Source organism: Protopterus annectens, chromosome 6.part0 (assembly GCF_019279795.1).
Source record: "Protopterus annectens isolate FY-2018-M chromosome 6.part0, PAN1.0, whole genome shotgun sequence".
Lineage (NCBI taxonomy): Eukaryota > Metazoa > Chordata > Ceratodontiformes > Protopteridae > Protopterus > Protopterus annectens.
Window position 1 is genome coordinate 838,220,430 of NC_056737.1, and position 14,387 is coordinate 838,234,816.

Consider the following 14,387-nt stretch of genomic DNA (forward strand, 5'->3'; position numbering starts at 1 on the left):
CTAAGGAGGAGCTGAGTGATGATGCACAAGATAAAGTCTTGGATACAAGGATTGGCAAATGAAGCAGGCCTTGCAGTCATGTTCTGCTCCAAGACAGAAGGGAGACTTGATATGAAGGTTTTTGTAGGGAATTTGCCTACTGCTCTCACACTTACCCCTCCTAGCTGACCTCTAACACGGATATGGCAAAACAATTTATTCAAGTAAAGGAAAGTTCCCAACAGGGCATTTATCTTTTTCTTAAGTAGTTATGGTGCCAGTGACTATGAGGTCAGTCAGATAGGTACAAGAGCTGTGCTCGGGCTGGTGGCGAGACAGTCTGTGTATCTATGTTCATATATTCACCAATATACCCCTACAATTACAAGATGAGGTCATACACAGAATGCCTGATCCAGGAAAGATTAAGCTTTGGTACCCCACCTTGATGTCAGAGGTGAAAACCCATCTGTTTGGAATACTGTGACACTGATCTCAGTCTGGACATCAGATTACGGTGGTTTGGGTACCTGTGCAGAAAAGGAGAAACCAATCTGGTGAAGATTTTTGACAAAGGAAGAATGCAAAAGAAAAGGAGTGCATCCAGGAAAGAGATGGATGAACCATGTGGGAGCTTTGTGAGTCAGACATGACTATCAAAAATATGAGAATGACAGTGAATCAAGAGAGATGGCAACAGTTGACATCCCAACCCCATGCAAAAAATGGGAAAGGGTCCGATTATAATTTATCTTTACATAGCTTTTTGGCCTCCCTGAAAAGCTGCAGCATGTTCTCTGAAAACATGTACCTAAAGGGAATGATTTCTAGATTATCTGTACTGTAAAACCCTTACAGTTCTCAGGATGAAGGTGTTAAGTGACCCCTTTTGTGTCAAGAGGTCCACACTGTGGGGCAACATTAAAAATTCTGTCCTAAGCTTAGCAGAAGGGAGATCCAATGCTGCCTGTGCCAAAAGGGACTATGATTAGTATTTTTGTCTAGTCCTTTAATTGTCAGTATCACTTTGGGGGTGGGGGGCATTTACAGGGACAATACGAGAACTGTACAGGGACAGGCTTGCTCAGCCTAAGGAGATTGCCTTGCCTACAGCCCTGTTGCTGGTACTCTGGTATAGATTTTTATGAACTATGCTTTCAAGTATAGCAATCACATCTCTCTAGCACACATCTGTGAACTAGGTACAGAAATACATTGCTACTTAGCACCCACAGTGTGGGTCCACATCTGTCCTGCTCACCTGGTCTGCTAGATTCCCTTCAAATAGAATACAAGTCCTGAGGGTCACTCTGAACTCCTTGGCCAGACCTCATGCTTGGAATGCTAATATGCATAGCAATTAAGGAATGGTTGTCAGCCTGCTTGATGACCCATACCACTGTGATGTATGTGAGGATATGAAAAAGTTCCTGTTGCCAAATGGGCTTGATGCCCTTAAGGCTAAAATGAATACCAGCATTTTTTTATACTACGTCTCTTTCCTTTGGGTTCTGTCTTAGACCTCGGATTCTTCAGCTGTCCTAAAAGGAGTATGTGGTGAGTGGCTGGGCATCCAAACCCTACCTTCAAAAGGCATTTCCTGACTGAGGAGCATTGTCAGAGCCACCAGGAGAGCTCTTTATGTAGGGCAACAGTGATGAAGTAACACAGGGACCAGGTATGCTGGCAGTATCTACAGGTTCCTCACATATAACCTTACTAGGGAGTACTACCACAGAGATAATGTAACCAAGCAATTCCAGGAACTCCCTTCCAGTAATTTGTTACTGCCCTGAAGCAGTTTGATAGGAAAATTACTGTGAAAGGGAAGGTTGTTTAGTGTGCCTTCTTGTGCATGCCTCTGGAAGCAGGATTTGCCTGCTGGTTATTAGGATGAGATTTTGGAAGGTTTACAGAGTGTGAAACCTAGGTTTTACAAGCAAGTCACAGTAACCTGCGGTCTCCCTCAAATCTCATTCTGCTTCCTTAATGAAACAACCTTACAAATGACACTATACTGAAATGGCCTTGGTTCTGCAGTAGTCAACTACTACAGCCAGACAGTTTACAAGTAACCTGTGTACAAGCAGGATAAAGCCAAATGGCAAGGACCCCTTACTTCAAGTAAGAGACTGCCTGTCTACCCTTGTTACGGATATATTAAGTATCCGCTTAGGTACATCTTGCGGGAAGAGGATAGGTCAAACAGGAAGCCCTGTAAAGTTAGCAGTGTGAATTTTGGTATATTTAGACACTTGCTAAGTAAAAAGTCATTGGCATTCAAAAGTCATGTACATGAAACACTGGTATGTCCTTAAGAGGTCATCTGCATATATCCCCACGTGCCTCTACCACAAGAAGCTTAAGATATTACACAGTGAAGACTAGCTTACATGTACAACAGATATAAAAATTCTATACACGCACTAGTATAAAAATATACTACAAGATACAGACAGGTGAAGACAGACAATTCCTACTCTCTTGCAAGCACATTTCAAAAGGACAGTGCAATTATTAACCCTGAACTAGCACATGTCCAGTTATTTCGTAAAATCCAGACATGTCCAGTTAACTTACACTATTCATTCAAAAGTTAGACAACAGCCTTCCCCCAACAATCAGCAAACCACAAAGGAAAGTAGATTATTCCTCAGACTGCACCCCCCCCTCCAGCATGCTGTACATCTAATCTGCTGAACACACCAACTTTGACAAGTTGTGACAAAAACAAACAGTAAGCTCAACTTAAACACCAAGTCAGAGGCCATCATACAGTCCCCAAAGTGAAATTAATCCCTCTAAGGAGGGTGGTAACTACTCAGTTATGTCAAATCCATACAATGTCCAGTCACTCAATCATAAATCAGCCCATCTCCAACTAATCACAAAAAAAAAAAAAAAAAAAAAAAAAAATTTTTTACTATGGCCTCACCACAATTAAATGCCATCATCCTAACAATAAATTAGTATCCTCAGACTACGCAAGATAATCAATCACCACCCTACTGTGTCAAATATGAACTAGTCATACCAACAAATTGCAGACTTGCCTAAAGTCAAGGGTGGACGCCTTTGTAAGTCATGTTAAATATGACTTAACATAATAAATGAACAGGCCAGGAAAAAATTGCCATCTTACAACAAATCGGATAAGCTATGCAATCAGATCCAACTCGGTCACTTATTCTAGACTTAAGATCCAGCTCTCTAACTCCTCCCTCTAACAGTACTGCACTAATGCATCCTCAAAGCCTCAGATGGACTTTGCTGCCTTCCCATAGTAAAACAGAGACAGGAACAGTTTGATAGAAATACAAAGCTCAAACCTAGAACTTTAGGTTCCAATACAGTCCAATAGGTCTCTCCAGGGAACTTGAATGGGGGATGGATGGGAGGGAAGTTGAGGAAGAATGAAAATGGGCACCATAGACACCTAGCTATGGTAAGAACATAACTTTTAAATCTGATGTCCTTTTCATTCTTCCTCAATGTATGGGAGAGTCCCCAGCTATGTTCATCTTGGGTGGCCCTCATAGAATTACACTACCAGAGTACTGCTGAACCAAAAGTGACTATTTCTGGAAATATCCAATTTGCAATGAGTAAAAGTATGAGCATTGGACCATGTAGCTGCAGCACAAATGTCAACAGATGTTCTTCACCAAAATGCAGATGATGTGGCCATGGATCTGGCTGAATGCGCCTTGGGAGGTGTAAATGTCATACCTGAGAATAAATCCTGGAAATACAGTTATCCATTTTGCTAGAGTGACTTTGGCCACTGGATAACCTAGTCATTTTGTAGAAAAGGAAACAGAATTGGTCTGATTTTCAGAATGGTCTTGTTCTGCAAAGATAAAAATGCAACCGTCTGTGCACATCAAAACGAAGATGATGCAGCATGTATTCTCCTTTATTGGAAAGAAAACTAGTAAGTGGATGGATTAGTTAATGACATTCTCAGAAGTCACTTTAGGTAAAAAAGAAGGGCTAGTCCATAAGGAAACCCTATCCTTATGAAAAATTATGCAAGGAGATTTTGGAGAGAGAGCTTGGAGTTCAGATTTTCTCTTAGCAGATATGAGGGCTACTAAGGAAACTGTTTTCCATGAAACTTCAGAACAGACTTAGCTGAAGACTCAGAAGGTTTCTGCATTATGTCTTGAAGTACAACCTTCAGATCCCAAGATGGTGAGGGACCTTTTACTGGACGCCTTAGAAGAAAGATTCTTTTAATGAAAGTTTTATAAAGTTTGGAAAAAGTCAGAGAAATATGTCTGTTCCCTGTGTGAAAATTAGAAATCACGGCCAACTGAAGTTTAATGGTAGAAAAACTAGCTCCTTCCTCATAAATCATTGTCAAGAATTGTAGAGACTCAGGCAGAAAAGGGACTGAAGTCTTTTCAAAGCCCAAATGGAAAATCTTTTCCATTTGCTTTTGTATTCTTTTTGCGAAGCTAGAATATCACGAACAGAGGAAGAAACCCTGGGCTAATACTGGAAATGGAGAAACCATGCAGTTAGTTTTAAGGATGGAATGCCGGGATGTTGAATCCCTGCTGGGTGTGACAGGAGATCCAGAGATGGCTCTAGTATCCATGAGAACAACGGAGATGAGACCACAGGAAGGGGAACCAAACTTGAGGCCAAAAGGGGGCAATGAGGATTACCGAGCTCTTCAGCCTGCTTGCTATCTGTAAAAATTTTGGAATCTGGGAAGAGGAGGGTAAACAAGAGAGACAAGAGGGCCAAGTGTGAACTAGAGCATCTCTCGGTGACTCCACTTGGGGGGGAGGGGGGAGTTAAGTACCTGCTGGACTTGTTGAGGGCAGTGGCAAACAGGTCACAGGAAGGTCTACCCTGATTCCAGATCTTCTCTTCCACAAATTGAGACCACCTGTTGGACATGAAAATGGACCCGCTTAGTTTGTCCACTAACAGGTTGGTTTTCCCGGGAATGTGCATCAAAATTAGAAAGCAGTCTGATGAGATCTTCCATTCCCATACTCTCATGGCCTCTCTGCACAGGGGATAAGATAGAGTTCCTTCTTGTTTGTTGATGTATCAGATTACAGACATGTCGATCTGAACTGCAGCAGCCTCCAATAGGAGAGCCTCTTGAAATGCCTGCAAAGCTAATAGGACTGCTCATCTCGAACATAATATGCAACTTGGTCACCTGGTGGGACCACGTGCCTTGGAGCATTCCTCCCCAGAAAAGCCCCCTTATCCCAACTGAGAAGAGTACGTGGTCACTGTGGCAATAGGGGCTGGGAGAACAAAGGGTCTGCCTAGATGTAAATCGTCCAACTGTACCCACCATCGGATGCGTTGTTTGCAAAGTGGGTTGAGCCTGACTGGAAAGGATAGGGGTTGATATAGAATGGACCATTGTACAGCCAAAGTCCATTGTAGAACCCACATAAAGAAGCATGCCAAAGGAAGTAGTACAATAGCGACGGTCATGGAACCCAATGTCTGCAGTACTGGTCAGAACAGAAAGCCTCCAAAAACACTGATTTTTCTGGTGAGGGATTTTGGGAAGAACAGCCACCTTTCTGTCATCTGGTGGTGATCTGGAGGACCCCCTCACCATCAAAATCTGTATCCTCCATGACAGGCTCCAAAAGGGAGTCAATGTGTCTCCTTTTACACATCCTCTTCCAATGTACCTCCTCTGTGGGGTGTTCAAGTGAGGTGTCAGAAGAGACGGGAAGTTCTTTTAATGGAACTAGCTGGACACATTGGTTCTGGCTGTCCATATCTAAAAGGCCCAAGTGACTCAGAGCTAGGAACCAATGGAGGAAAGGGAATAGGATCAGAGGCATGTGAGGGCAGTTCTCTGTGGAAAGAAAAAGCCCTTTCCATCCACCTTGAAAACAGATGGAACCGGACAGACCCCGACCAGCCTCCAAGGAGAAGAAACTCCCAATGAAGGCAGGTCTAGACCTCCCTTGAATCCATGTGTCGGGGTGGAACCAGATACAAACTGTCCAGGACCCAGGCTTCGAGAGGGAAGGATGGCTCTGACAATCAAAATTGAGCCTACCCCCTTGGATCTGACACCCATTCAGATCTGACTGCATCATAAAAAAAATAGCCTAGGATATAGTCAGAGTGGAGGAAGAAGTACTCCTTGGGTCAGACACCAGACTTCTCGGAGATCTTGGCTCCTGGGGCTTTGAAACCATAGGATGGATTGGAGGAGGAGAGAAAATAGCTTTAGAAGTTGTTTGCATACTTGTGAATCTGGCAGGGGACAGACCTGTATCTGAGCTCTGAAAAACTTGTGCATCACCCTATCCACATATGCTTCCGATAAGCTCCTGGAGGACCTAGAGGAAGTGGAGGGAGGCCTTAAGTGCTTCTTTGGGGTTTGAAGCAAACTCGAAAAGCTGGATAGGTGATATTGGTTTTACAGAGTACTGAGGAGTAGTACTCCTATAAGCAGATCCCTGCTTGGGATACAAGGGAGTCATTGTTGGACTAATGGAAATGACAACAGAAGCCTTAGGATCTGAAGTCCTCAGATCCGATTGCTGAGTAATAGGATCTGACAGCATCAGATGCAATGATTTCTTCGTTTTTGTCAGAGGTTCTGACAAAAACCTGGGGGACTTTGGACAGGAGCACTTCCTATGCTCCAAAGGAACAGACTTGCTGTGTTTGGAGAGGGTTTCAGCTGTTGAATAAGCAATGGAAGGCAGAAGACCTCTTAGGATAAAGTTTATTCATTCAATCTGCTAAAGCCCTAGTGTTGAAGGTGCAGCACATTCTGCAAGCCGTATCTAGATGATCAGCCCCTAGATAATACATGCACTCCTTGTGGGCATCCAAATTCAGAATTTTATGCCCATAAGAAGTGTACTTTGTGAAACCTGCAAGTTTTTCTGCCATAACTGTGAGAAAACCCAAGGAGACTGACAAGTAGTTAACACTCACTATCAAAGTTAGAAATATGTAAAAACAGATAATAGTTCTGTTACCAACTATGTAACAAAGTGCTACCCTAAGTTATGGGTAAAGGAAAACACCAGAAATTTTAATCAAGTACTACCTAAAAAATGTAGTAGAATGAAGTGTTCCATAAGGTGGGAAAGTCCCTTTCTCCATCAATTACAATTAACTTGATGGTGCAGATTTAGGTCTCTACTGCAAGTATTTGCAGAACCATTGGTTTTGCAGAAAAGAGAAAGTCAAGTAAACTCAACTTCTCACTCAGCAGCTATCTCTCTTGAAGTATCTATCAAACAACTCAGCTGCTGCCACCATGTCCACTCCGACAAAAAATGGCTTCCATGTTACAACCTCAGCTGGAAACCCTTAAAGTACTGACCCTACAATAATTAGCCATTTGAGAACGGTCTACCAAGACGCTCACAAAAAGCCAACTACTACAGCCTCACAAAGTTAAAACATAAGAAAAATACAGCATTCCTCAACAAACAATTCAAAACTTGACCACCTCTATAGCACAGCAGTCAGGAAAAACAACTTTCCACAAGTACCACCATAACATCTTCTACAAACCTAGTCTTAACAGCTATTCTCAATACATTATAAAATCAGATGATCTCTGTTTAAAATCAGATGTTAGATGGGCCTCCTTTAAACATTTTCTGCATATTTTCTAAGGTTTACCATAAAAATGTAAACTGGCGAGGGAATCTAAATAAATTTAAACTTAAGAATTGGAAAAAAACAAATTATACATTTTGAGCAACACAGATAAGAGAAAGATATTTCAGAGATGAATTGATCGAGTGTAGCAGCCTGGTTTTACTAATTCAAAAACTAACTGTGCAATGATAAATCTAATGTAGCCCTTCAAACTGCTTGATACTCGTAAATATTTTTTTACTATTTTTCTTCCTCTGAATTGCAATTTTGGTTTCTGTAATCACACCACACTTGCACAAAGAATCTTACTGCTACATTAAAGCAAATTAAGACTCGCAGTTTAGCTTAATTTCATTAAAAGCTCTGAATAATGAAGAGGGTACAGGTCTAATGATGCTGCACAAAGACGGCTATGAATACCACAGAAATTTCATCTCACACTTTCTTCTTGCGGCAACATGAATCTGGTTGTGGTTAAAATAATCATCTTACTTACAGGTGTACCAGCTGAACCTTTTTTTCGGTCAGGAATATCTGCTTTGTTTGGATTGCTAGCACTCCCTGTCAAGGGACTGGGTGGGGCTGCTACTCTTCCTCCAGCACCAATGGTGCTGGATTTCCGAGATGGAATTCCTTCTTCCTTCAAGTCTGTGTCTGTAGTGCTGGTCTGGCTTCTCTTTGGGTAAGCAACTACTGGTGGGATGGAAGGTCCAGCTAAAGAAGTTAAGATAAATAAGTTACTTGATAAATATATTTAGTTTCCACACACATCACATTTGTTTGAAAAGACATTCATGTACATAACACTTCTTTCTACAGCTGCATATCAATGAGAAAACACTACCACAAAAAGTCACACTAGATATTATGATAGTCACTGCAATGTATGAAGATATAAAACTACTGCTGCTGCTGTACTACCTCCTTGAGCTTGACACACTTTTTTTTTCAGTCCTCCCCGCGGTCGAGTGGCCTCCAAAAGACATGCGTGAATGGGCGTGCCTTCGCTGAAGGTTGGGCATCGAGCTGGCAACTCGGCACCATGAAAATCTACTGCCAATCATTAGCGGACCGGAGCTCCGCTGTGGCGACCCCTAACAGGGAAAAGCCAAAAAGACAAAAAACATCGTTATACATTTTCTAAACTACTTACCCTGGAGATGGTCAAAATAACAGCACACTGGGCAGAGCAGACCAGACTTCCTATCACTGTCTCTGGATCCCAGACAAACAGATGTAATCCTTCTAAAGCATACCTGATCTGCTCAGAGGTCTCTTCCCAGCAGGCTGTGCATGACACATTACCTGTGGGAGGTGCCTAGGAGTCATGCTTACAAACCAATTTAACCTACTCTAAAAATAAAGCAGCAGTAGCTACACTCATAAGTACTGCTAGATTACTGAACTCCTCACACTATCATGTAGAGATCATCATGGCTATCATCCTGTATAATAATATAAAAAAAAAATGTCTGCCATCTTTCCAGTCACTCCCCAAAGCTTATGATCAGGACCATAACTTCATCCTCTGACTCTGTTCTTGCTTCTCTACCACAGTTTGATACAATGCCTGTCGCACGGTTGCTACATCATCAGTCTTCTGGGCAGCTTCCTCAATCTCCACTAGCCTTACTCATGAACACTGAACCACTTCCTCTCTTCTACCAAAGGTAGCTGCTCTCCTCTCACCTAGAGAGAAGAATCTACTCATTTACTTTTATTTATCCTTCTGCTGATTGGGTTAGTCCCACTAGGCTGGTGGACTCAGACAGTATTTATTCAACTAGGGGAAATTTTACCAGGATAATGGGGAACTTGCATCTACTCTTTTCAATAGATGTCATGGGGTTTTCTACATCCACCTGAGCTACCAACTCAAGCAAATGGGAGCTCGATTTAATGTCTCGTCTGAAGGACGACACACACAAGTGCACCAACCCCTCCCCCCATGCTACACTTCAATGTCAGCAATCCAGTCACAGACTGGGAATAAAACTTGCAAAGCCTTGCGGTCTTCCAACACTGAAGGAGAATACACTACCTGTTGCATCACGGACACTTAAAAGAGAACAAAAATCTCTGATCTGGAAGTGATGATTTTCATCCAATATGCTTCAAACTCACTTCATCTCATGCTGGAGATGACAGCCACTGAAGGCCAAGAGGACTTCATTATCTGCAAACAAAAAACAAGATGCAATCACCACATTCCCACACGGATAATCTTCAGACCTTGGCTATACCTTCAAAACAGAAGAGGAGGAGATGAAACACACCCTTACTGGAGTCATACTCCATCCATGAACACAGCAAGCTCAATGCCAAGAAGGCAAAACAGACACAAAGCATGCAGCAGAGACCTTGGCCAGTTGCAGCACTTCTACTAAACATTTTAGGGTAGAGGGTTATGTGCACCAAGTCCGCTTTTATTATGTTGCATGTTTTGTAAACCCCTGACTACTGTTCCATGGCCAGGATGAACACAACAATGCTTTGCAAAGATTCTTGACTACTGGGCATGACTTCCTTCCAACATCCCAGCATATGCTTTTCCAGGGAGACCCAGCATATGCTTTTCCAGGGAGACCCAGCATATGCTTTTCCAGGGAGACCCAGCATATGCTTTTCCAGGGAGACCCAGCATATGCTTTTCCAGGGTGACTGAGGAATGTGATCATTCTATATTTGGAATGCACCCTCCTCACTACTATAAGCTGCCAATCCAAAGGCACTGTTTCAGCCTTCCATGCAGTGTTGGAAAAAGAAATTAACCACAATAACCTAATATCTCTTTAATCAGACAGCTTTGACACCACTGATGTCCACTAGCAGATCCCCTACAGTTTATTGCCATGACAAGCATTGACCATCTTTTGGCCACATTTCCGTCACTGCCTCAACTACTGGAAACTGTCAATTAAGACTTCACGAATCCTAAACTCCCTAGGTGCACAGGAGAAGCTTTTCTGGAGTTGGGAGGTGAACTTATGCCACAGAGAGCCAATCGCTCTAAGCAGTTCTAGAACACTTTCAACAATTGACTTACTGTGCCAAACACTCATTGCATCTGCCATCGGTCTCAATTTACTTTCAATTGGTGAAGCAGGTAACAGCTGAGTATCTCCTGTCCAGTGCGTCCACAGACAATTACAAATACAAGCCAAGAATGACAATTCTAATGCAAGCAGTATTACACAATTAGTTAAAAAGATCTAGCATTTATTGCACTTGTAGACTAGGATAACCTAACTGGGCAAGACCCATTTTCAGAGAAGGCCTTGTGAGAAAAACTTCAATATCCGCAATTAATCAAATAAGGGAAATGCAAATGTGTCAAAGTAGTAAATGACAAAAAAGATGCATATTTAAAATCTGTAATATACAAGTTCATACTGTGTTTCCTGAAGGCATTTATTTTGCATCAACTTTTCTACCTACCAGATTGCTAGAGACACATAGCTGAACTTTTCAAGAATTCTGAATAAAGACAAACTGGGAGGGTACAAATGACCAGAACTGGGGATAATCTTTAAATATTACTTTAATTTGTAACAGAAACAATCCTACATACATATAACAGATCCCTGTTGCTTACTTCTGTCCATCTCAACAATTTTGTAAAATCAGATCAAACTCGGGCAACTTGGATTTCAACACCAAGGCTCAAGCTCCTTCCCCCTCCTATATTGCACCAACCATTCTACACATGGGCAGAGTTTGCAAACCAAATATATCATCTACCATAATGTGCAAACTACTACCTAGCAGCCAATGTCCTGTAACCATGCACAGCAACCAGACAGCACTGGCACTGCAGCCAAGAAAGGCTCCAGTCCAGTAGGAGCCATAAAAGTGTGACAATATGGAAGGGAGATGTAAGGAAGGAATGTGGAAATGGATGTAAATAACATGGATCTACTGTTATGGCTAGTATTCAGCTTTCATATTAGATGTAATCTTTTCCATCTGCCTCAACAACTGGGACAGTTAGAATAACTCCCTGAGGCACTATGGAAGGAAATTCCAGAAAATGGTACAAATAAAAGCAGCTCTGTACCTGGACTGCATGTTGAGCTTGTAATGGGACACAAACACGAACTGCTGACCATGTAGCTGCTAAGCAAATATCTACAGAAAAATGGTTAAAGAAAGCTGCAGCGGATGCTACCGCTCTGGTAGAATGTGCCTTTGGTTTAAAGTGAAGAGACAATCCCTTAGTCCTGTAGACAAAAGTAATACAGCCAGATAGCCACCTGGACAAAATAAACAAACATGCTGGAACCCAACTTTGCTTTGAGAAAAAGAAATGAAAGGCTGCTCACTTTTTCTTTAAGTCCTTTGGACAGTGTAAATAAAAACAAAGCAGAAACATCCAAGAAATGAAGATATTCTCCTATTTGAAAAATTTGGAAAGAAAATTGTTATGCATAAACTGGTTTTAGTCTCAGAAGTCACCTTGGGAGCAAAGGCTGGGCTACTCCAAAAGAAAAACCTGTACTTATGAAAAATCTAATACAAGGATTTGCACAAGGCCTGCAATTCCAAAATTCTTCTGGCTGAGTAACAGCCACCAAAAACAATGTCTTCCAAGACAAATAGGTTGTACAACAAAAGAAAAAAAAGATAAGCCAAGATAGGAAATGCTACACCCAACATGATAAAAACATTCTCAATTTAAACTAAGAGGGTAAATAAAGTTAGTTAAAGCCAAACTTGAGGCAAATATAACCTTTCCAAGCAAAGGATAGCCACAAGGCTTTCTCCAGTTATTCCCCAAATCTCAAAGGCAGTGCATACAGCAGTGTGCAGAACAGAATGTAAATGGAGTCACTTACATGGAGCTGGAAGATGTAGCTAACATACTGGCCAATAAATTCAAATCCAATTTTACCCCACCTCAGAAAATATCAACCCCAGCTCCAAATAAACTATCACTACTGAGTAGGTCCTAGAGAGCTCTCCCAGGCCAAAAATACCACATTGATGAGGCTCAATAATATCCAAAGATGTCAATATCTCAAGATAATATTTTAAGATAAGCAATATGAAACATGATCGGGACAACTGCAGTCACTGTATAGCCACAGTGTCCAGACAGAGACTGTGCCACATGAATGAAGAAAGTATTGTGTAAGAACTTACCATAACGTTAGATGCACTCTTCTATATGCTGCTGAATTCATGACGTTGGGGAGTTTTGCCTCTGGTGAACTCTTGCACGTCTGGCAATTATACAAAAAGTTAAATGCTACTGCTAGGGTAAGAGTGATGTCCTGCACCTCTCTCTCAGATGACTGTCGTAAATGGGCATACACCTCCAGAATCAGCGACTTTGGAGTGGTTACTCCAGGAAAGGTACAGTTGTGTATGCTTACCATAAATGTAGATGTTCAAGCGTATTCACTGTCGCAGTCATCACTTTTGGGTTATCTGCTTGCAATAGCCCGCAGTGTCGGTTGCTGTCCCTTCTACCATGACGTCAGGTCATCAGGGGTATAAAGCATGCCGCTGACACCATTACATCAGTCTTTCTTGCTGTGCGGTGTCTGAAGCAGTAGTAGTTCGCAAGTGCCGGTTGGCAGACTCCTGACATTTTCACAGAGGCACCCAGAGATGCACTCATTCAAGATTGGCCCTCGGGACTTCTTTATGCACAGACGTTATAGACAGGGATCTTTGCTTGAAAGGCTACCGAAGTAGAAACAGATCTGGTAGAGTGAGCTTTCACCTTGAAGGTGAGATAGGACTACAGAACATATATGGTTTTCCATGAAAGGCATTTGAGATCACAAGTTGCTGACTGTTCAAAGGGAGGCGAAGTACGTTTTTGAAGGACAAAATTCAAATCCCAGGGTGCCACAGAGTCCATAATGGGGAGTCTCAATAATGTGGCCCCTTTAAGAAAGGCTCTGCACAATCTATGCGCCATAAGGTTAGGATCATTAGCCAAATGGAAGGTAGAAATAGCTGCCAGTTGAACCTTAATAGTGGCAGTGGCTGAACCTTGATGCAGAGATGGGGGGCTGTATACGGATCGAGGTTTCAATCACGAGCCCAGAAGGAAAACCCTTTCTACTTACTGGCGTAAATCCTTCTAGTTGAAGGTTTGTGAGATGTCAGAATATGTACATAAGGAGAAAAGTCATGAAGCCTGACAAGGGTGGAATTGGAGCAGCCATGCTGTCAAATTGAGGATGTGGAGAGAGGGATGGAACATCCCTGACGTGTGTCAGTAAATCTGGCACTGGGTCCATAGTCCAAGATTCATCCATTCGGTGAGGTCTGAGGAAGGGGAACCAAAATTGACGAGGCCAGTAAGGAGCAATGAGGATCATCTTGCTTCTCAAGGATTTTGCTTTCTGAATTCCTTCTGATATCGGAGGAAAATGTGGGAAGGCATAGAGAAGTACACCAAGGGCCAATCGTGAATGAGTGCATCTCTGGGTGTCTCCCCCTTTGGCAGGATCAGGGTGAAGTAGTTGCTGCATTTGGTATTCAGAGGGGTGGCGAAGAGATCGCAGCAAGGTTGACCCCATCTGCGAAAAATCTGTTCTGCAATGTGTGGATTTAGAGACCACTCGTGAGGCATAAGAACTGCCATGCTGAGTCTGTCTGCTACCATGTTGGTTTTCCCTGGTTCCACAGTATCAGGAGATTCCCACACCTTTCGACTCACTAGATCCAAGAGTTCATTGAAAGGTGGAGATACCCAAGAGGTGGAATGTTGAGACCCGAAAGCCTTCAGGTACACTGACTCATCAGAAGGGGAGGTGGTGGGCCAGCCA

The 14,387-nt window shown here is 42.4% G+C and overlaps 1 protein-coding gene across 1 annotated transcript in view; it reads right to left on the reverse strand.

Moving 5' to 3' along the window:
* Window positions 1-14,387, reverse strand: part of MARK3 (microtubule affinity regulating kinase 3) — a gene marked incomplete in the record, with an annotated part of 2,430,063 nt that overhangs the window by 390,085 nt on the left and 2,025,591 nt on the right. The window contains 1 exon segment of the mRNA XM_044074521.1: window positions 8,099-8,316. Coding sequence (XP_043930456.1) covers window positions 8,099-8,316 — 218 coding nt within the window.